The 23,662-nt window shown below is 38.2% G+C and overlaps 3 protein-coding genes across 7 annotated transcripts in view; 1 reads left to right on the top strand and 2 right to left on the bottom strand.

Annotated features, from left to right (window-relative positions):
* LOC136238592 (UBX domain-containing protein 6-like) overlaps positions 1-7,234 on the bottom strand; it is an 11,841-nt gene extending 4,607 nt beyond the window's left edge. For all 4 annotated transcript variants that reach the window (XR_010693080.1, XR_010693082.1, XR_010693083.1 and 1 more), the window contains exons 1-8: positions 6,788-7,234; positions 6,390-6,445; positions 6,091-6,231; positions 5,407-5,504; positions 5,089-5,164; positions 4,183-4,261; positions 338-462; positions 110-204 (exon numbers count right to left, since the gene is read on the bottom strand). Coding sequence is in view for 1 of the 4 variants with exons in the window: in XM_066029145.1 (XP_065885217.1) it covers positions 110-204; positions 338-462; positions 4,183-4,261; positions 5,089-5,164; positions 5,407-5,504; positions 6,091-6,231; positions 6,390-6,445; positions 6,788-7,019 (902 nt within the window). In the remaining 3 variants the exon portion in view is untranslated. The remainder of the gene's footprint in view (positions 1-109; positions 205-337; positions 463-4,182; positions 4,262-5,088; positions 5,165-5,406; positions 5,505-6,090; positions 6,232-6,389; positions 6,446-6,787) is intronic.
* LOC136238593 (testis-expressed protein 9-like) lies at positions 7,053-23,392 on the top strand. The gene is made up of 16 exons (XM_066029146.1): positions 7,053-7,240; positions 7,293-7,356; positions 7,406-7,458; positions 7,510-7,540; positions 7,607-7,662; positions 7,806-8,110; positions 10,600-10,682; positions 12,045-12,131; positions 12,370-12,456; positions 16,846-16,910; positions 16,972-17,041; positions 17,095-17,229; positions 17,278-17,629; positions 18,953-19,159; positions 20,532-20,759; positions 23,110-23,392. Exons 1-13 carry the CDS (start codon positions 7,107-7,109, stop codon positions 17,353-17,355), a joined length of 1,248 nt encoding a protein of 415 aa, XP_065885218.1. The 5' UTR covers positions 7,053-7,106; the 3' UTR covers positions 17,356-17,629; positions 18,953-19,159; positions 20,532-20,759; positions 23,110-23,392.
* Positions 23,208-23,662, bottom strand: part of LOC136238591 (ectopic P granules protein 5 homolog) — a 53,974-nt gene continuing 53,519 nt past the window's right edge. For both annotated transcript variants that reach the window (XM_066029143.1, XM_066029144.1), the window contains one exon: positions 23,208-23,662. In XM_066029143.1, coding sequence (XP_065885215.1) covers positions 23,314-23,662 — 349 coding nt within the window. In that variant the 3' untranslated portion in view covers positions 23,208-23,313.

Genomic DNA, 23,662 nt, shown 5'->3' with positions numbered 1-23,662 from the left:
ATTGCATAAAATCACACAACATGTAAAAGTTTGACTGGATGAAAACTTCTTCCACTAATGGCACTAAATATACACACCACTGACGTGTCTGTATTCACATGTAAAATACCTGGCTTTCATCTCTTTCTTAATTTCTTCCACTTTCAACTTGTAGAAATCGTTGGGTAAATCAAAATGAGTAGCCTTGGATGAAGGCTTGAAGAGCTACAATAACATACACAACACTTAACATTGGTCCACATAGAGAATTTCAATGGATTTGTACTTTAAACATTTTGCTCTAGATTCCTAACAGTAAATTCGTTGCACACAACAGAGTATACTGTGTAGTGCATACCTTTGCATTCCTGTCTAGTGAAGGCACCAGAGCTTGTGAAGTCTCTAGCAATTCTTTACAGGTTTCTAGTGTCTGAGTATCCTTAGCTGTTGCCTCCGGTATCACTAGAAACTGTTCCTCGCCATCTATTAGTGGTACATAGGTAATACAATAAGAAATTGTAAGGTATCCAGTGGTTACACAAATAATTACACTATAGAGCTGGAGTATTAACTATCTCCCCAAAGTACCACGTAGTTTACTGATGCCATTTTGAGTGTATTGATGCTAAAGAACTGCTGTGCCGCTGATTGCTCTATTGTCATTATTAGGGATGTGGGGTTAGTTGTCACCCTTTTCCTATAGATCCCAATTGAAGGAGGTGATGGATTGCAGCGGAGAACAGGAAGAACTGGACACCAAATGAACACACGTACATATGTGGTAAACATTTTGTCACTGGAAGAAAGAGAGTAATGATCCTCTAGCCCCAAACACATACCAAGCCCACTAAAACGAACCTTGGAAAGCAGATAATCTGATTACTGGAGAAGAATAAGGATTGAGGAAGCATCTAGGCAAGAGTTAGCAAAGGAAACTAGAGCAAGGGAAAAGATGTGAGAGGCAAAAAGAAGAGAGAAATTAAAGAAGCAGAGAGAAAGCAGTTACAAGAAATACAAAGAGAAAGACACAATGCTGAAGAAGAGCAGAGGAAAAGTGAGCATTCGGGATAAGCAAGGTAGTTGGAGGAGCAGCAAACTAGTGAAACGGCGAGACAATCAGAGAATTTGAAAGCAGCCACGAAGAGCTTGTATCCAAGTGTGCTGGTTTGAAACAACAAATGTAAGTTAGCAAGGAGAAAAGGAAGCTATGCATATAAAAAGGTAGCATTTCATCTAAATAAAACATCAAAGAAAGATGATGCAAAAAAGGTACAGGGCTGTCAAGTTTTGCAGTGTTGAAGGCTATTTATAACTTGGCTGTAAAGGAGTTACCCAAGTCAGCAGCATCTGCTAACGATAGTAAAACTGCAGCTAAATGTTGGCAACGTAGACCTGGCTTACAGATTTGGGAATTATTCAACTTAGCGTTTCAAGGTATATCCATAAATGGGTAGATGTCCTGTACACCAGAATGCCCTTTCTCGTCCGTTGGCCTGAACGCCCAAAGCTCATGAAAACCATGCTTCCGAAAACACATTAGATAATGTGCCATAATCATCGATTGTTTTGAGATGTTTATTGAACAACTTACTGGCAAGGGCACAAATGTGCTCAAATTAGAAGAAACATAATGGTGAAAATTATAATTGGGATCACTCCCCAAGGTTCTGTGGCATTCATCTCCAAGAGATGGGAAGGAAGAGTGTCAGATTTTCACTTGACTGATAACTGTGGTCTACTTAAGAAGTTGGTGATATGATCTTAGCAGACAGAGGATTCACTATTCAGGAATCTGCTGTACTATACTGTGCGGAGGTTCACATCCCACTGTTTACAAAAGGCACAGCTAAGAATCTACCTGTGTTCTAGTCATCCCCTCAACTTGGCTAAAAGTTAAATGTTTCATAGATTTCCTCACGCTTCTGAAGTAATTCTCATTTCAAAGTTACTACAGAGTGTAGTTCTTCTGTGAGTGGTTTCATCACTTTCCCTGCTTCATACAAAAGGTATGTATGCCTCATTATAGTCAACAATCAGTGATAAAATAATAGGGCTACCTCTAGATTGTGACAATTCTTCAAAAAGCATGCTTGTCTTCTTCATTTGGCTTGAACACTATCGATGCTACCTTCTTTGTTTGCAGCAACTAATCGCTACTAGAAGAACTGTCAGCTACACTGGCTTTCACCAAGCGTTTATGCTTCTGTGATGAAGATGAAAAGTCAATTTGTGCTAATGGTATTGATAGAAATGATGGCGGCAACCACGAACAAGCTAACAAAGCAATGTGTGTGTGAACTAACTTTTCAGCTCTGTGTTAGTTTGTGCCACAAACAACAAAGAAACAATGTGAGACAGGCTTCTCCCAAGCCAGCCATACAGGAACAATGTACACATATAACTTCTTGTAGCCACTCAAATCTATGTTGGTTGACAAGAAAACTGAATACTCTAGACTTTTGTATGCCTTCAGCAGTAGCTTGTCGCACTGATTAAAAAGTTACATGACTTCAGGTCACTCACACCATTCCACAGTGGCTACCATTGAAGCAGTTGACATTACTTTCTAGGTGGCAATAGGGATCTACAAGGCCAGTCATCCTTATCTTTTCCTTGTGTTTGCCTTCGCATTGCTATCCAGTTCTTCACAATATTTAGAATACTGAACTGTGTTGTCAGTCACACTTTTCAGCTATGTTCTTTATACACTCAGTTGTTTATTCACTCAAAATGGCTGGTAGGCTTTAGATTACTGCACGTTCAACCTTGACAGACACACCCTTTGAATAAGCTCTATAGATACACAGCGCGAGGCTTTGCCACAATACATAAAAATGCATATTAATCGATCCTGCTGCTAGATAGCCTAACACCTACTGTAATAATAGGTGATATATATATACTAGTGAATTTAAAAATTGTTAATTTAGAAATGAAAGTAGGGATCAAGCCATAAAAACTACTGAAACAAGTGATTTGAATGATGGCAACTATTACAACATAGCTTTGTGGGGAAATCCTTACATTGGCATCTCACCACGTCACCATATATGTTCAATGCCAAAGTAGGGATTTCCCCACAAAGCTATGTTGTAATAGTTGCCATCATTCAAATCACTTGTTTCAGTAGTTTTTATCGCTTGATCCCTACTTCCATTTCTAAATTAACAATTTTTAAATTCACTAGTTTGTTAACTTTTTTTGGTATAGGTATGTAGCTATTATTGATCTTTGGCACTGACTGCTCTATTAGAGTATCTCGATCTTGCTGCTTGCTTTACGCAAGCTGCTCAATTACTAAATTGAAAGGCATGCAGGGTTTCTATCTCCTGTTTTCTACAATTAGTTACAGCTGGACCATTAATAATAGGCATGGTCCACTGATCGTTAAGTACGAGCGCGCACTCTGATTGATAAGGGCGTGGCAGTGTGTTCTTACTTCACTAGGCTGTTAAATCGCTTTGCAAGTGTTGCTATACAGGCATCTACTTGCCCTTACAGTACGGAATCCGTTATTAGTTTTGTGGCGTCCGAATACGGCTGCTCTAAGGAAAGTGTCGATACGAATTATTAACGCCTCCGTGACTGGAAAAGAAGAAGACGATCCGTAATTAAAGATAAAAGGAAAGGCAAAGCGCAGAAGGCAGACACTCGTCGGAACCCGAAAAGGCACATCCCAGCAGCGAGTTAAATATTGTGGCAAAGAATGGTGATCCTTCGCTGCTTCGTTTGGCCTGTAGCCTTGCGAATGTGGTCAGGCAGGCAGGCAGGCTGACGAAAATTTCTGTTTTAGCGATTTATTAGAAATAAAATTCCAGCACTTTTCTAGTCGTTTCCTGATATATAATGCTAGAAATAAAGTTAGAAACTTGAAGACTCTTTAGTAAAAGGTTTTATTTGCTGTGTGAGATATTTCTAGGATGATTTTTGAGGGATTGAAATTTGAGGCGCGCGCCAAATCCACCCCAATCCCTACTTAAACAGTACTATCGTACTGTTTGATAGTAGTAGTTGGGCATGTTCTACAGCAGGAAATGTGCATTTTCCCTGTACAAAGGGCCACACACTACTGCCACACGTGTGTTACAGATGAATGGTATACCCATGACATCACACAGAACTACTCTACAAGCCCATTACATCTACTGTTAGTATTGTTTTACAAGGTCCATAATGTCTATACATATGATACAGGGACTTCACCTTGATGGGGTAGTGACTGCTGTGCAAAACCAACTGCTTCCAGAAATAATATTGCTCCATTTACACTAGCAACTTTCTCCTATTGTAAACAACACATACAATGGTGCGTAGTACATAACACACATGTGAAACATTTATAGTAAAAATTTAAGACCCTGAAGATCACTTAACTGAGGAGTCCATCCATGACCCTAACGCTGTGGTTATATTTATCACTAAGAGATATTTTATTTTTGAAAAGTAAAGATATTTGTAGAAAAGCTAGTCCAACTAAATTCTGGTCTACTCTAATAGAGGAATCAGCATGGAGCTCATTGTTCAGGAAACAAGGGCATAAGGGCAGCCAGCATTCTATATTGTACACATATACACACACATCTAACACACTACAAAATATTCATGAAACTTCATGCGGCACTGAAGATTCTAGAGCAGCAATAGTCTACAGTTATGAAGGAAGATATATATTTTTAAAGACACATTTTCTAAAGACCAGCTTTGGGGCTTTGCAAATACACGAAGCGATATCTATCTACACTAACATAGCCAAGTTGTGAAAAAAAGGGGGTTTAATTTTCAATAAAAGCTGATATGAAAAAAAATTGCATACTGTAGAAGTACCAAGTAAAGATGAAGACTTAACCGTAATTGTTTAGTAACACTGAAGGGTTAGCCATAGTGAAGTTGATTACAAGGAGCAGCAAACCAAAAGCTGCACAGTAACACACTCGAAGATTCTTCAAACTTTGCTACTTAGATGCCAATAAATTTTCAAACTAAAATATCACTACAGGCATACCACTATGGAATTTGTGGCCACTCGTTGAGAGCATGCAAAAAATAATGAAGTAAACATTGTGTAACTTTATTGATTGATACATCACTAATACTGTACACGTCACATACTTGAAATGTTTTATTGCTCATTCTAATTTTCCGGTACTTCTCCTCTGTACTGTTTTCTATTAGATTATTCAAGTACCTGCAACAGTGTAAGTAGTATACATTGCATATAACATATATAACTGGAGTACTAAAGACAAGTAGTATTGAAAATACAGACATCTTTTCTAAGCTAGCATTATATTCCCTCATTGAAAATACATGTATGTCATCAAAATTGTCTGGGAAACTACTCAACTGTTGATTGTAGCACTAAACTGGTGTTCTAACATGTACTACTTGTTGAATACAATAGACTGTGGGTACAATACAATTACTCACTTGCAGATAATATCAATACATGCTCCTTTCTTGTCCAAGTCACGACATAGTGTGTGTATCATATTAACAGAACCAGACAACGGCTCTTTGTGATACTCCTATGATAATAACCAAGATATTGTACTGACAGTACCATAATCACATGCACACACACACACGTGTGTACAGTATAACTGCATGTGCACCTCAATACAACAATAGAACTCTTGATTAACAATTAAGGCATTTGGACAACATTACCAAGGATTAAGTGCTACCACCAGTATGTGGAGTAACAGAAGTAAACATTACAGTTACACTATTGTAACACCACACAATCTAGACCTTTAACTGCCTCCTCAATACAGTAAGTGGGACACTTCATGCTTTAGAATGATTGCTTGTTAAAATGTTTAAGGGCTTACAACTGAGCAATGTTCCAGCCCTAAACATGCACACAGCTCCATTCATTGTTATTTCTCAGCATCAGACTGTTCAGAAGTAGTGATACAAAGCCATTCCTTTAAAATATCTCTTTACAAATTTCACAACACTTTGGTAGGATATGAATGGGCTCCCTGAGTTGCTCAATGCAAAACAGCTTAGCTAAGATCCTTAGTAAGTAAACACCACCATCTGTCATAACAACGTACTACAATACTGTACCAGGTTACCGGCTTGTTCAATACATGTATCACAGCTAACCTGTTGTAGACACACTGTAAGATGTTGATTCATCTCATGATAGGGTAGAACATGATGACACAAAGGACATATTAAGTTGACTGACAAGTTGTGAGATGTGACTAAAGTGACTTCTTGTTGTTCTTGTGAATGTTGTTGTCGCTATACATAGTAAGGTGACCACCTCAATGACTTCATGTAAACAAGCAAACAACCAAATACATACACACACACACACACACACACACACACACACACACACACACACACACACACACACACACACACACACACACACACACACGTTACACAAAACACACCAGTTTCTGTTTAACTTCTTCTATCTGCTTGGCCTCAGCCTCCATTTCTTTGTACACTGAAATAAACAAGCAATAAATAAAAGCATTACATTTAACACTCCATGAGTTATCACCATTTCCTTTGGGTTTCCTGTTCACAGCACCATTTCTGCCTTACTTTTCTCTACCAAAACTTACTGCATATGGGGCATTGATATGGTAGTTTGGGGTATGTTAGCTACTGTATTACTCAGAAAGTACTCTAAACTAGTGTGCTATGACCTGAAACTCTTGCTAAGAATACTACATAGGCAGATTGTTTCTGGAGAGGATCAGACTTTAACTTTACCACACAATTTGCCCCAATATCATTGTGACATATCTAGACTGTTAGTAAATGACTCTTCTTGGGCTCTTACTTGTTGTATTTTTCAATTTTGGCTTGCAGGCTCCACCACTTGGTTGTGAATCAAGTCTGGCTAGAGCAGCAGTGCCCGCCAACTGCCCAGCTTGAGTGGGAACATGTCGCTCCCTAGGCGGTGATGGTTGAGCAGGACCTTGCTGTTGGGGAGGCGTCTCTCCTAGAGTATGGCCAGAGCCAGCCTTAGCAAACTTGTAATCTAATTTCTTCTTCTCGAAAAACTTCTTCATTTTGATTCGTTACAGTACTTTTCTAGAATATGGGAGGCATTATTTGGAACAATGCACATTTATTAGAATAAATTCAAAGCGGGAGGTATGAGTAGTAACCCGAAGGAGAAGTCAAGGCCAAGTACGGGAACAGTGAGTACTTCGAGACCTCCTTCGATACAACGTAAAGTGAAGGCTAAGAAAGAAAAGGTCGACCTACAAACGAAAGAAGAAGAATACAGGTGTGTGTGTGTTGAATATTTAAGTGTAATTTGTTGGTATTTCGAATTATAGACGGCTTAATGAAGAATTGGAATCAAAAGCAGCTTCTCTGCTACGAGAGGCAGATGATATATTGGTATTTATAGTTGATGTACGTGTGTTACTTTATGTAGATTTGTGTGTAGGAACATGTTTCACATTTGTCAGACAATGGAAATGAAGCAGACGTTTCTACAAGGTATGCTTCATATTAGCTGCCTAGTAACCATCACTAGTGTTATTTGTACAGTGACCCACAGTTACAGCTGAACATGGAAGAGGTGTGTGCATGTGTGTTCATAATCTTGTACCATATTGCATGTGTAGTACATGGTGTGTATACACAGGAACTGAGTGGACACTTCACAGTTAGTAGACCACAGTCAGTACCACGAGGAAACAGGTCAAATTATTTGTAATATAATTGTATAGTTGAACCATGTTTGTTTTTATATTCATGTTGTATATATGGATGGTGCACGCGTGTTGTATATTTCTGTGACCCAAATGGTTCTGGTGTACTGCTTTGTTATTCTTGCTGTTTAGAGCTCATAGCCAAGAAGCTAAGAGACCAGCGACAAGTGCTAAACTAGCATCATCAAAGAAACGACCACCTATTAACAACCGCCCACAGTCAAAAACTAGATCCATTTCCAGTGCCATGTCAGTACAGACTGATATTGACAGTGATATCATGGGGAGGACTAGAACCCCAGGTGTGGGCCAGTCAGATATTGCTGGAGCAGCAGCTACTAGCATTGTGACCAGTGGACTACTCGAGAGTGTTGATAGTATTGAAGAGGATTATAGCGATGACCTCATTCCTGAAGCTGCAGCTGAAATGGGACAAGGCAAGTATATACCTTAGGTACACTATGAGTCCATAATATATAGAGATAAACTCCCTCCCTCTATATGACTCTTGATATCATGTACATATATGTATGGTACAGTGAAACTCACTGAACGTCCACCTCTTTATTGGGACCACCTTAGTTATAGTGACCATGTCCAAGCATAGTTAAGGTAAACCCATTAATACTCATTTTTCCAAGGGGTAGCCTATTTATGTTTTAAAAAGTTATAGTTCACTTGTAGTACTGTTAGATAAATAATTCGGCTGTCTACCTATACTGTATAGTAGTATACCCATGACTGAATTAGGGATTAAATGTCCACTAGTATATCTGCAGGTGTAGACAAGGGAGGTAGACTGAATCTCACGGATTAATGTCCACTAGTATATCTGCAGGTGTAGGTGACCTCTCTTGTTTCACTAACTTTTTTCTATGATCCCTATATAATCAACTTTAAATTCTTAATTTTTCCTTATACTTGTACTATATGTATATTTGTATTGTATAATTAGGTACCGTATAGCGGGTTTTTACCGCAAAGACTTTATTTTCACGAACAGTAGTTAGCCGCGGTAATTAAATTTGTGCTTATTTTATCTCGCGTGTTTTCAATTTTTTGTATCTTCTTGCCTGTAACTCGATACGTATTATTGTGCCACCATGAAACGAAAACGAACTGCATATCCTTGAGAGGGTGCGCAGTAAGTGCCCCACTACTGTTGGGTTGTCATGCAGCAGCACACATCCCCACTTTTTATAATACAAGTAAGTTTCTCGCCAATGACTAGAGTCCAAAATGACTATAACGTGGTAGCCATGTATATAACTGCTTAACAACGCTTCCATATCCTCTTTCAATGCGTTTCTAGTAATCAAAATAAAATAATCAGCGGATTTTATTTTCGTGGATAGCTGCATTCGCGGAAATTTGTGTCACACTTTTAAGATTCGTGATCAATTATAGGCGCAGTAAAAACCTGCTATACGGTATGTATGTGTAACATGGTGTCCATAATAGACATGTATAGAGAAGGTGTGACACAAAATGAACACTATCTAAACAGGCTTCGTAGAATGCTATCATATACTCCTTTGAAACTGATTTCAGTAGCCTTTTCTTTCTTTTTTCTCCATTTTATAAAGCAAGTTCTTCATTACACAAGTACAAGGAAAACTTAGAAATGCTAAGTTTGATTAGGGAGCATAGAAAAAAGTAGGGAAACAAGGGAGGTTGCCTACACCTGCAGATATACTAGTAAACATTTAATCCCTATACTTCAGTCTTAATGACTGGTGAACCCACGCATACCGCAACAAAAGAAAGGATGGTGCCAGAGTTAATGTTTTTGTCTGAACACACGCCCCAGCTATCGATTATTGAGTGGCCATTATGCTTTGCTTTCAGCTATGCTCAGCCCGTTACACAGCACTACAAATGAAGAACAGCAGGAGAAGTACCTCTGCAATCAATCCAGCCACCACAAAAAAAAAGGATGATTCGTTCCCCCCAACTATCAATTACTGACTTGAAAGTGAAGTGGCCATTACGCTTCGCTTTCACCTATTTTCAGCCCGTTACATAGTGTTACAAATGAAGACGCCTCTGCAATCGATCCAGTCACCACGAAAATATGGACGATTCCTATTTACAAATTGGAAGCCACATTGTGCTACCACGAATCAACACCTTGGACTGTCAGCAAAAAGAGATGGGACACAAAGGAGGACAAAGGTAGTCCATGATGCATGCATTTTATGTACTGTGGTATGCCAAAAGGTACATCTCGGGATGAAGTGATGTCAAACAGTGAAAAAATCAAGCCCATAGCGTTAGCTGTTATTGAGTTACACTTGTCTGAAGGCATCAGGCAGTTGGTCAGTCAGTAGAAAATCCATTGAATAATTAAAAAAAAAATTTGTAGCTACCTACTGGAACCACTTACATAGTGTCGTACTGAAGGAACTTTTGGGCTTGGTTATACCTAATCAATACTGCCAAGGCACCAGGATGATATTGTGAAGTAGTGATATTTTTTTGGCCAGAAAAACCCAAACCTCCATGATCCCAGCTAATATACAGTACTACCATAATGTATGATGACAACATCTCCAAATGTTCACACATATCAAACTATTGGGGCACATGTTTTTTATTGATAGCTTCCCAAGATAGCTTCCCAAGATAGCTTCCCAAGATAGCTTCCCAAGATAGCTTCCCAAGATAGCTTCCCAAGATAGCTTCCCAAGATAGCTTCTTCATGCAAAGCCTATGACTCACGTGGGTGTGTAATACCTCAAATGTTTGTACGCATGTGAATGTTAATTAAGTGGGAGCGCTAGCAGCTATGGGATAGGTAATAATCACCTTGTTGATGACATACAGGTATTGGTATAAAGTCTGTTAAACATTCTTACAGAACATACAGAATAAATGCCTGAATATATTATTGTATTCAGTGTTTTAGTATTGTGTTTTATTACAGAGGCAACAATTCGGTTTCTGAAGGCAAAATTAAGAGTAATGCAAGAAGAACTAGATAGGCTATGTGCAGAACTGGCTTCTAAGGTGAGCAAGTGATAACAGTAGGGCTGGGTTAGTGATATGGGTGATTGGATGTTGGTGGATAGAAGCAATGGTGTTGTTTTGTGAGTGATTTATATTGCATTCTTACTTGATCACTGTATTATACTCCCCCACATATTGGTGTGTGTATGTGGTGTGACAGCATGCTTACCATGTGAATATAGCTATAATTTTTGGCTTCTTGTACGGCTTTCCTGTGAAAGCCTGTTTCCGTAGGCTCCAATGTATTTTGACATCACTTTTGATTAGCTGTTAATCCATATACTTTGGTGTAGCAATTATGAATTTTCAGAAGATTCCTGAGCCACTTGTTGGATAGCACTGGGACCACTAATGAAGATAATATGCAGCAATATTAGTGACGTGTTATATTTATGACACCATTGTATGCATTTTTTAAAAGTCAAAAATAAGCAAGATAAGAGCTTTTTTATGAGGTAGGCACTTAGTGGTGAAATTTTAACAAGCATTGTGTTGCTTCCCCAACTAATTTTCAGTGATTTATTTGTACTACTACGTACGAAGTTTATAAAGCTACACAGCAGTCACCAATACTGTGTATTATGCCCTAGAAACATGCATAGAAAGAGAAGGCTAAAATACATTGGACCTATTGGAAAATTTGGCGGTACCCATGGATGGACTTGTGTGTTTGCCGTAGTTTTTCCTGGAACAACATGTGTTATTTAATTATCCTTTGTTTTATACATTCATCTATAGCTCATGTACTTTGGTATGGGTTCCATGATGAATTCATTGCCCAATGAATATTTTTATTTTTGACCGGAAGACAGTGTAAAGTACATATAGCTATATCCTTTATCTACATAGTTTATAACTCAACTTCTCCGTGCCTTGAATGCCACATTGTTTATGATACTTGAGTTGCTTATATACCTTATGTTATGAGCTATCAAGTGTGCCAACTACAAGACTTTTTGCGTATTGATCATAGGCAAGCTCCATAGCATAAAGCTGTGGACACAATTTAAAAACCCTCTGTAATAAGATGAAGGTTTTAACTATATCTGAAAAACAAAAATGGGCAAAAATTCTGGGTCCCAAATCTCTATTATAGATTATTATATACGCAGTAAAGAGTTTAGACGAGTGAAATTCTATACTGAAAAAAGGATATGAATTGCTGATTGTCTTGCACTAGTTGCATGGTAACTTAAAGCAAACTTATAAAAATTCTGATTGCATTGTAACATCCATCAGATCATTGTTTCCTTAAGTTTTACAGCTGCAAGCATGTTTGATATAAGCATTTAGTATAGTGTACTGTTGCTTAATGAAGCAGAAGACCTGAATGTAGTTTGTTGGATTTGTGTCTTTATACAGAACAAGAAACTAGCTACATCAGATGCTAGGGTTAAAGAATTAACAGAAGAAGTTGGTAGATTGAAGAAATCTCAGCAAGGAAACCAAGTACATATGTAAAATGTTATGTATACATACATATGTAGCCAGGTTTGTACTTAAAGTGCGTTTGCAAAAATGCTCAGAAATTGACTGTAGAATTAACAGTTATCCTGGCTCATGGCTCTATCATATTAATCACTTTTCCATCAAAGCTTTTGTGTATACCATCTATGATCATGTGATCCAAAATGCATTATCATGTGATCCATGACACAGATCATGTGATCATACTGTATATTTACAGGTGCAGATGGAAAAGTACAAGAACATTGCTGATGACTTGAAAAGCAAAAGTGAAGGCCTTGAAGCACAAGTGTTGACACTGAAAAAAGTGAGTGATGCATTGTATATTTATATCATTTTGATGCCACCCTAGTGTATCTATGTACATAGTATACACAGAAGTCATTTTATTGTAGCAGTCAAATGATTTCTGTGTATGGTAACTGCACTAGAGTGGTATCAAAAGGAGCACATAATTTGCACCTGGCATGTATGATTTAGATATAGAAGAGTCCATACAAGTCATTACATCAAATGCACACACATTCTGTAGTCATATTAAAAAAAAATCCCTGATGGAGATTGTCTGAATTGGTAAGTAATCCATTACCAAATGTGAATGATGCCAGCCAACATTGCATCCTGAAAATGGATACGATGTCTAGACAAATTAATAGTAAAACTTTCCAGTCACTATATCCCAGTAGTTTGGTTGGTGATGGTGCTCTTTGCTAAAGGTGTGGACATGTGGATACATAGTAGCTGTGAGGAAACTTGTTTTTCTACTCTGTAACTGCATTGATTGACATCAAGAGTTCATAATAATACAAGTAAGGGAGTCTTGTTGACATCAATGGCACTTTATGGCTGGCAATACATAGATTACTATGGCCACCACTAAACCATCAACACATAACTTCATTAAATACCGTGTCTGGCCTCCCCTACATCATTGGCCATATCATATCAACAAATAGTTATATCTATGTGGATACAGAAGTATTTTATACTCTATGTATTGTACAACACAACTACAATACCACAAGAGGTGCCGTGCTTCCGGTAGATCCAAAACACCCACCGGCTAGTTGCTCATCACTATTCAGCATGTGTAATCCTCAGCTCACATTACATGCTGTGCAGTAATGGTAAACAAAGACTGAGTCAAGATCAATAATCCATCATGACCATGTACTTAATGACAAAACATAGCACCACTCCTTGGTGCGAATGTACATGTTTGTGTGTGTGTGTGTGTGTGTGTGTGTGTGTGTGTGTGTGTGTGTGTGTGTGTGTGTGTGTATGTATGTACAATTGTATGAATTTTTGTATTCACAACATGTAGCTTAAATCCTGACACCTGTGCTGGGGCCATTAATTTTATTAGTTGTAGCTATTTCCTGCATTATGGGAAAATAGGGAAATGTAAGGACGCTTCCATTTATTGTAGTCATCTTTGTCGTAAATGCAAGTGATTGCTTGTTAGACTCATCATAATAATTGTACCTTCTGACCAACTGTAAACATTGTGATTATATGGTTATACTAAAGTAGGGATTAATTTTGCACTTTAGGTAATGATTTCACTTGTTTCAGCACTTTACTGTAATGATCCATCCCTACTGGTGTATACAATTCTTTACACTTGTTTGTTAACTTTTCTTGTGGCATAATTTGCCTGCGATAGCTAGCTGCTAGCAGACCTACAGTATGACCAAATATATTAGGATTACAGGCTCAACACTCTATTGCTGGTTAACCGTCGCTATCAAATCCCTGGAGCATTGGGATAAGTGTAATAAAAAGTAAGAAGACGGTTTTCACTTATTCCACTGCTTGTATTCGGCATTTAACAGCTGGCTTGCAGCAGGCTGTTGCTCAGATCTTTAGTAGCAAAACTCCCAATTAACTCAACCATAGGATATGTCAAGGCCTAAAATGTGTCAGTCCATTCCAGTAGTCCTTTGAATAGTGACAGCCAGTTCCTACCCATTTATATACACTAATTCCATATGCATTATCAACATGGCAGATGTTGCTATATACACACCAACTCTTTTGTGTGTTACTGTATAGGGAACCAGATTCATTTGTGACGTTATATGCCCATTGCAAATGTGGTCAAGAAGGACCATATATGGTTATATTGTTTGGCTAATTAACTAGTTGATGTGCAGTACTTTGTACTGATCTCTCTAAACAACTATCTCTTGTACACACTTTACAAATACCAATCACTTCACAAATACCAATCACTTCATGGTGATTGATAAATGTTAATAGCAACATTTGCTGTAGTATGTACCCATCTCCTAGCAGAGTTGTCAGCTGGAAGAGAAGGGAAATGTGGTCAACTCTTAATTCATGTTGTTTGTTTTTCATCTTGTTCATTACTTAGTGGTCATGTTTGGTATAGTGTGCACTGTGTGTGGTGTGTGTGTAGTAGTAGTAGTAGTAGTAGTAGTAGTAGTAGTAGTAGTAGTAGTAGTAGTAGCAGTAGTAGTAGTAGTAGTAGAAGTAGTAGTAGTAGTAGTAGCAGTAGTAGTAGTAGTAGTAGTAGTAGCAGTAGTAGTAGTAGTAGTAGGCAAACTGGACCATTACCTTTAACTGATTGTTTGGAAATCCCGGAGCTGGATGTTTCTGGGGTGTATCGCTACTTGGGTTTTCCTGAGGCTGGTGGAATGGATCACCAGCATTGCAAGAAGGTTGTTCTTTTTGAGTTTGAACGCAGACTTCGTTTGATATGGGGTAGTCTTCTGTATGGACACTTCAAGGTGCAGGCTACAAACTCTTTCTGTGTGCCTTTGTTGTCTTATGGTTTTGGCGTAGTGGAATGGACCGCTGAATAGTTGAGGGGAATGGATATTTTAGCTAGAAAAGTTATGAGAGAGGCTTGTAGCTTGCATCCTTGATCTGCTGTTGAGCGTGTCTACCTCCCACACAATCAGGGTGGTAGAGGAATGTTGTGTATTGAACATCTGCACCATCGTCGTGTGATTTTATTATTGCACCACCTACAGACTTCAGAAGACACTTTTGTCAAGATGTGCCGCTTGCTGGACTCTATGCCTGTTCGTAAGTCTGGTGTTGCCAAGGCTAATGGCTTTCTTGCTTCTCTTTCTTTACATTTTGAAGTTGCCTCTGTTACCATCAGTGAGCTAAAGGGTGTTGTTTGTAGCCAACAGCAGAAGTTTCACTGTGACCAACTTTGTAGTAAGCCATTGCATGGCAAGTTCTATTCCTGGTGTTGCTCCAGTGATGTGGAAATATCTCGGAGCTTCCACTGGCTCGGTCAGTCAGTGCATAGTGAGACTGAGAGCACAATTATGGCTGTTCAGGATCAGGTGCTGTCCACGAGGGTGTATCAGGCGAAAATCATGAAGTTAAATGTCCCTACCCTCATGTGTAGATTGTGTTCCAATCATGAGGAGACCATTCAGCACTTGCTGGCTGGCTGCCCAGTGCTGGCTCCTTCTAGTTATCTGAATAGGCATAATATGGTAGCACGGGCTCTCCACTGGCATCTGTGCTCTGCCTTTGGTTTGCCTGCTGCTGCAAGTTGGCATTCTCATGAGCCCTTACCAGTGGTGGAGAATGAGCAAGCCAAGATCTTATGGGACTTTAGTATTCAGACATTAACAGTAGTTGGGAGTAACTGTCCAGTTATAGTGGTGTTCTTAAAGGAGGGCACTACTGGTATACTATTATTGGAAGTCTCATGTCCAGCGGACATGAACATTCTTATGAAGAGAAGATCACTAAATATCAGCTACTTGTCCAACAGATGAGACAAATATATAACCAACCTGTACAAGTAATACCTATTGTTTTTGGAGTTACGGGGATGGCCTCGAAGAATCAGAGGGTGTATTTGAAGAAGATCCCAGCATATGAAGACAGACTTTTTGCCTCCTTGCAGATGGCCGTTATACTGGGAACAACATCTATCCTTCGAGGACTGAGCATATGATTATCCTAGGCTGTATGCCCGGTATATCATATTAATTACTGTACTTTTGTGTGTACATGTGAAATTTTATGAAAATTCGTAGTAGTGTGTGTGTGTGTGGTAGTAGTAGTAGTAGTGTGTGCGTGCGTGTGTGTGTGTGTGTGTGTGTGTGTGTGTGTGTGTGTGTGTGTGTGTGTGTGTGTGTGTGTGTGTGTGTGTGTGTGTGTGTGTGTGTGTGTGTGTGTGTGTGTGTGTGTGTGTGTGTGTGTCACATGCAAGAGTGGAATCGTATGTTCACGTGATTATGTAGTGAGTGTGTGCTTGTGTAGATACGTACAAAAGTGTGTGTAGATAAGCATGGTGCATACATGTGAGTTTACATATACTCATATCCACAAACAGATCATAATGATCAATATGGCATCATAATGATCAATATGGCATCACAATGATCAATACAGCATCATAATGATCAAATGAAATTTGATCCTTACTGCTCCTGACACCCTACAATAATGTGATCATGATCAGTGTGGGTTTTGTGTATAGGGATTTTATAGTGTGTGAATTTTTCTTCCTAATCCAATATGACTGCAATGTTATTCACCAGTAATGCATTAGGAGGAAACACTCCTATACATGTTCATTTATGCACCCCTGTAATGCTGTTAACTCTTATGTTATCTCATCACATTTACCTGTTATCTGATTAAGTCACAACCGTGCTTTCTCAATGGTATAGTTGTATTTGTGAACCTTCCTTTGTAGGAGCTGGAATCAATGAAGAGAACCCACAATAAAACGTCAGCAGAGCACGGAGCCGTGGAAGTTAGGTATATCTGCTATTAAAACTTTATACTATCATTTTTAGAGGTGTTTTCTTTTCTGTACTAGGTTGAATCGTGCTCTAGAAGAAACAGAGAAATACAAAGATGCATTACAGAAAGCTAAAGCTGATATGACGGTCAGTATATGGTCATCGTTTGTTTGTTTTACTGTACTTTGGGAATCGTGTAGGACACACGACAACAAGACAAACAGAAATTAGAGGATTTGAATAACAAAAACAAGAAACTTGAAAAACAGAAAAACGAACTGATGATAGCATTCAAAAAGCAAGTGAAGCTAATTGACATTCTTAAAAGGCAAAAGGTTAGAAATATGGTGGCTGCTAGCAAATGTGTTTTAATGACTTTACAGATGCATCTTGAAGCAGCGAAGTTGCTGTCATTTACAGAAGAGGAGTTTTTAAAAGCACTAGATTGGGCACCATCATAAAATAACACCTTGATTATTATATAATGCAGTCATATCACTTGTATCTTACATGTTTACTATATCACATGAGCTTCCTGTGACGTCACAATTTGGTGGTAACTATAACACGTAAGTGCCGGAATCTGGGGCGTGGCGTTCTAAGCTTGAAAAAGAAAGGCGAGGGAATCGAGTTGTTGAGTAATTGCAAGCAATAATGGCGATCAACATTAAAGCTGCCACGTATCTTTATAGTCTCATCCTTTCTCCACAGATTTATGTGAAACTTGTGATTTTCGTAAGTTATAACTAGCTATCGTGTAATTACTGGTTGTGCAAGCATTGATGTACTAACCTCAGGTACAAGAAGAAGCGATCGTTATTGCTTGCCTATGCTGGAATTGGCTTTTGTGCAAGCGTACTGTAGTGTGACTGCGTTGTGTCGTTTGTTGTTAAATTTTGCCCGTGTAGATTATTTTATTGATCGCATGCATGATCGACTTTAATATTATAGCTACTGAGATTTTTCAGCCGCTAGCGTCGTCACTGCCTCGTTATTAGGTAGGGATTGTATAATCTATGTTACTACGAATTTGTGTTTGTGCGTTTTAGGTCGCAATATTTGGCGAGCAGGCTTATTTATTTATTTATTTCAGTCATTTGATAGTACATCAAAAAAATCATTTCAATGGTGTCAAACGCAACAAAAACCGTCCGGATAGCTAATGATTTTATTCATAAAGTACGGCTTTTCTGGAGAAAATAAAGTGCGATGCAGGTAGCTACACCCCGCATGAATACCAGGGCTACTAAGACTTTTGACTGATAGATTCATGGAGCTAGCAGGGCTCCAGCCCTTGTTTGATTGTACCCAACTAGTGCTGAAAGTTTATTGTTCCTTTGCCGACTTATCATATAGGGCTACATGCCAAATGGCTTAGCTATATAACACTTGATATTATCCCAACACAATGACCTTAGCCATATATGCAGTGCGTATACTTTACGTATATTATGTGTGTGTGTGGGCACGGGTGAGCCAAAGAATACCAGTGTTTACATTGTATCCACAACTATTGGGCGTGGTAGGCCCAAACCAGTGGTATTTAGTTGTATTGTGTCAACTAGCTTCCTCAGTCATGATATAATCTCATTGTGATCCACAAGCCATGTCAACACATCAAATACCAGTATAGCCAGGATTTTTTGAGGGACGAAACTTTCGTGCAATGTGATGTTTGAGTTGAACACTACTATTGAAAAATGTTTTCTAGACTTTTGTGAATTAAAAAAGGTGAAACAATTGTATTTACAGTTTTGTCCCTTGAAAATTTACAGCTAATATAGTCTCATGATCTCAAAGAAATGCTAAAACCCGGACACCTCAGTATCAATATAAAGTGATGATTGCATATGATGTACATGTCATAGCTGTCAGAGCCCTTCTTTCAGCCAACCAACACTTCATGTGATAGCTGAGAAAAATGTTTGTGTACAAATGTAACAAAAGGATTTCAAAGTGCCAGCACCAATTCTGGGTATCACATCAGTTTGTTTGTGCATTCATGCATGACCCTCTGATTTACTAGCAAGTTGTTACTGATGTATTTCACTATTACAGATCTTGTCACTGGTCCTGCCAGCAATTACCATTGAACAAGGTATTGAGGGAGAGTCTGATCCAAGATGGGGTAGGATCTGTGAGTCTGATGATGGCAATGGACGCAGGTGGTGCTATAACTCCATCGCTGCCGGGATCATATCTATCTTTACTGCAATCTTCCTACTGCAGTTGGATGCTTTAGCTCCCTGCTTTAATGACCACAGGGTAAGTTGATACCTTAATGTCCTCCAAAGTAGTTAACACTGCTTTCACATGGACACCCAAAATGAGTTCAACCTGGATTGAGACAGGCATTCAATGGTTTCTGTTCACTAGTAATCATCTGATGACACTATATATTCAATATGAGTGATAATTGTCTCCTAAACACTTTTTATGTATTCACCAAAAGCCACAACTCACTTTACTTTGCAGATCCCTCTACCCCACCCAGCTGCGTTGTAGAGAGCAACCCATAGAAAAAGAAATGATTTTAATTTTGTGTAATAAGAGAATGGCTCTTATCCCTTAGAAGATCGAGTGGCAACACCTCTCAATCTGTTCTTCAGTTGTGCTTACCCTCTTTATATTGGAAGTACTAATTTGATCATGTTTGTATATTTTATACTAGTTAGTGCTCCCATGCTATCTATTTTGGAACACTGTATGTACAGGAACACACTTGCATGCTTTATGGGAATCTGTTAATGTATATAAACTGCTAGGTTTTGACATCGACACACAACAATGTGGCTCTCCTATAGGAATGCATTAATGGAGCTTAATCGTGATGTGAACAATTAGTTATTATTGCTCACCTAATGGTAAACATATTATTATAACATTTCCACTGCAAATAGAGATCATGCGTGACTTCAGAATTATATATATCTGAGTGGTTATCAATTGAACTTTTCTAACTGTTTCAGTTCCGAATTATAAGGTTTCTGAAGCCCTCCACTAAACCATAATTTAACGTTTTATTGTGTTGGTGCATAATTGGCGTTGTAAAAACATTGGCAACACAGAATGTGCCTAAATGAAGTGTCTGATCAAATTAGTGGACAGCATTCTGCATCAACATAAGCCCATCACACCCACCCATACAAACATGCATACACCTGGTAACCCAGCATGAACAGGATTGTGCTCATTACATAATATTAATGAGATCACAATTTATTGTGGTGAGCATAATCCTGGTCAAACAGCTTCCCTGTGCCCTGTTCACCTTGGGTTACCAGGTGTATGTATGGGTGGGTGTGATGGGCTTCTGATGCTGCCAGATAGAAACTGCAACTCCAATAGTTTCGTCAGCACCTTTCACACATGTATTGCTATTAATAGTAACGATGTATGGGGCATCTGACTCATTGTCCCCCTTTTCTTCCCCGTGACTTAAGCAGTAGGTTGGTAGATAAAAGTTCGGCGAATTTACCATGCAGCTAATGTTGAATAATATATAGCTAATTGCAAAATTAGTAAAGTTTAGTGAATTTCTGCCAACTTCTCCAAACTAATTACGCCAATCTTTTGTCATTTGCAGTAATCAATGCTGTTAACTTTCATTACTAAGAGTAAAATTGTGATTTTCTAGATGAAATGGATGATCCACATTTTCAACATATTTGTGGAGTCAGTTGTTGGAATATACATGCTAATCAGTGGGGCAGGAGTTGCCAACCGTTTCACCACCTTCTGTAAAGATATTGAAGATGAAACCTTTGGTGATACCACTTGTGAAGAGCTTGAAGATGATGATATTGTGAACTACAACTCTTTCGTCTCCATCCCTGTGATAGGGTTGATCATTGCTGTACTCTGGGTGAGTGTTGTTATTTCTAGCTGGCCAGAATTCTAGGATTTGTTATTGTCAGAATTTGTAATACTTTTTTGGTAATGCTAGTCAGTATAGAAAGGAGCAAGTGTAGCATTAATGAAGCCATTAAATACTTTTATGGTGAAATAATAATAATATGAAATGGTTAATGGTAGTCTGGCGCCACCCACCCCTTCACGAAAAGTAAGGGTCTGGTGAAATACAGATACTAAATCATTTCTAGCGCTCAAATTTGGTGGTAGCCAATAATGATGTTTACACACAAATCACCTTGGCAACACAATGCTTTTGTTTGAATTGAAGCACAATAAAGTGAATGCTTGTTATTACCAGTTAGCATAATATTAGCTGAACTATATTCATTACTGTGGTTGACCACCAGTTCCAGTCATTTGCAAATGAATAAATTATGTTATGTAAGCACAGAGCATTTAACAAGATCATTACAAGCGTCCACACTGAATTTTGGATAAGCTACATTTGTACGGAAGCTGATTTTTGTACTTGCCTCCACCTGCAGCTGGTAATGGCAATTAAAAAAAAAATTTCTTTGTGCAACATTGGTAGAACAAATGTGTGAACCAAAGACCTGATAAGAAAAGTAGCTCCACACAATGGTAGATAATCAGGTAAATGGTGTCTAACAGAAAGATTGAGCAAAGCGTTTACTGTGAAGGGCTAAACTTGCATGTTTCAGGACATGCAGAGTTTATGAAGAAGCCATACAAACCGTTCCCAGCCACTTCTAATTAACAGTAAGATAAATCTGCTAACATTTCGTTTTAAAAATTGAGATACTCTGATAGAGCAGTCAGAGACCCTAAAAGAATGGCCCAATAGAATGAAATACTCTAATATAGCAACCAGTGAACAATAGAAACTTGATAAAGAAGATAGTGGCATGATTTTGGGAATAATGGACAGCATGATAGAGCACTGCTTGGAGGCATAATGTTCAATTTTACGAACCCCAATGCTTGCACTAATATCATAGTTAATTTTGAGAACAAAGCACTTCTCTCACATCTGCAGCTGAATATTAATGAAGAGGCTAGAATTTGTTGTCACAAAACTTCAGTAATATCTAATCAAGCTTGGTTCCACATTTTTCTGATAGATAACATCAGTATTAACTGCAGGGGTGAATCTAGGATTTCTAACATGGGGTTTCCAGTGGTAGCAGGCACCCCCAGATGTGCAAGGCTTTAACTTTACAATGCTCAAATTTTAGTCTATTGATCCTCACTACCATCATCTCATGCCATCATTTTCTAGGTGGTTCTTGGAATTTCTGCAATGCAGAAATACAATGGTATCTTGACTACTGATGAAAGTCATTTGCTGCCCTTTTAGCTACTCACTGTACCTGCAAAATTAATTTTAACCAGGCTACTATAGTTAATGCTAGCTGACCAATAGTTATGCAGTTGATATCAATGTCTAGGATATAGGTATATCTATCTACTGAATTCTTACTTTAAATGATTAGCTTTACTATTAGCTTATTTAGCTAACTTTATGCTATATAGCTATAGCTCACTATGCTAGCAACATTTTTTACAATTACCTTGGAAAGTTTAATCAGTGAAAGCTTTTTTAGTGTATTCACTACAAAGAGACTGTTTTATTAGAGAGTATTGATCTAAGAAGCTAATCAATTCCTTGCTTCTTCATTGGAATTTGTCCTGTTATCACTACTATCATTACCTCTTGTTAGTTCAAATTCTGCATGTAGTCTTGGAAGGTTTAATACTATTATACAATGGGCATTAATTAGAATTTAAAACTTTGGGTGTGATCCTCAAGTTAAAACTGCCCGACTATGCACTAGTTCTGTAAAACTATTATCTTTCTCTTAATGTAACTATTAAGTATTACAGTGGTTGTTTCTTTGTTAGGGTTCCCTAATATTCTGTTCTTATCTTCCCTGCCTTTCTATATTCATCCCAAATGATGTTGTAATAGTGATATTTATGCTGCTTGATATTGCCATGCCTCATCCACAACAATCACCAATGGAGTCATTACACCCACATGACATGCACAGAAAAAGTAGAATAAAGTACATTTGAAAATGTGCCACTGAAACCATAAAGTGTCTAATGGATAATCATGCTATTGTCAACACAAATGCATGGTCATGAAGTTATGCTAATCAGCCTCAAGACCTCAACCATGAATACATTACTATAGTCTACACATTCACATACATATGGTTAACGTGACCTTGAGTACTATTATAGTTGTGGGTAACCACAATTGACTACAGTATATAGCATTTTAAACAATTTTGAAGTAGTGAGACTATATACATTAACTGTGTATTTTCATATAGGTGGGAGCAATATTCTGCCAAGTTGTGACTATGGTGCTCTCAAGGAGGCGCTCAGAAAAGGAGTAACCTCTTCTCAAAAACAAACTCAACATATGTGGTGATGCATACATTAACATATTTATAGTGTATTTTGTAAACAGCATATTGCACATTAGCACACAATAGGTGTGAACACACACATAAACAATAAACAAAGACAATTTGTTATGCTATTTGTACTCGTATTAAGTCTAGGGATCTATACTCTGAATACAAAGATGCCACTAAATGTATGAAAATGTCATTCATGTCCATCAGCGTTTTCTTGCTTTCATTAACAAATAAGCACGCACTAAATATGTGCTCTTTCAACATTAAGTATTGCTTATTGTTCTGAAGAGATTCTAAACTTGTGTGGATTTGTTCGGCCTGTTTTGTAGGAGAGATACCACCTTTTTGACCCTTAATATGACCAGGGGCAATAGGTGTTAATCTTAGCTGTGTTGTGTGTGATGCATCCATTGGCATCTGGACACTAATAAATGCTGCAAGAGATCTTGCAATGAGCCGAAAC

This window comes from Dysidea avara, chromosome 11 (assembly GCF_963678975.1).
Source record: "Dysidea avara chromosome 11, odDysAvar1.4, whole genome shotgun sequence".
Classification (NCBI taxonomy): domain Eukaryota; kingdom Metazoa; phylum Porifera; class Demospongiae; order Dictyoceratida; family Dysideidae; genus Dysidea; species Dysidea avara.
Note: the sequence above shows the minus strand (reverse complement) of the source record. Positions and strands in the feature narration are given on the sequence as shown.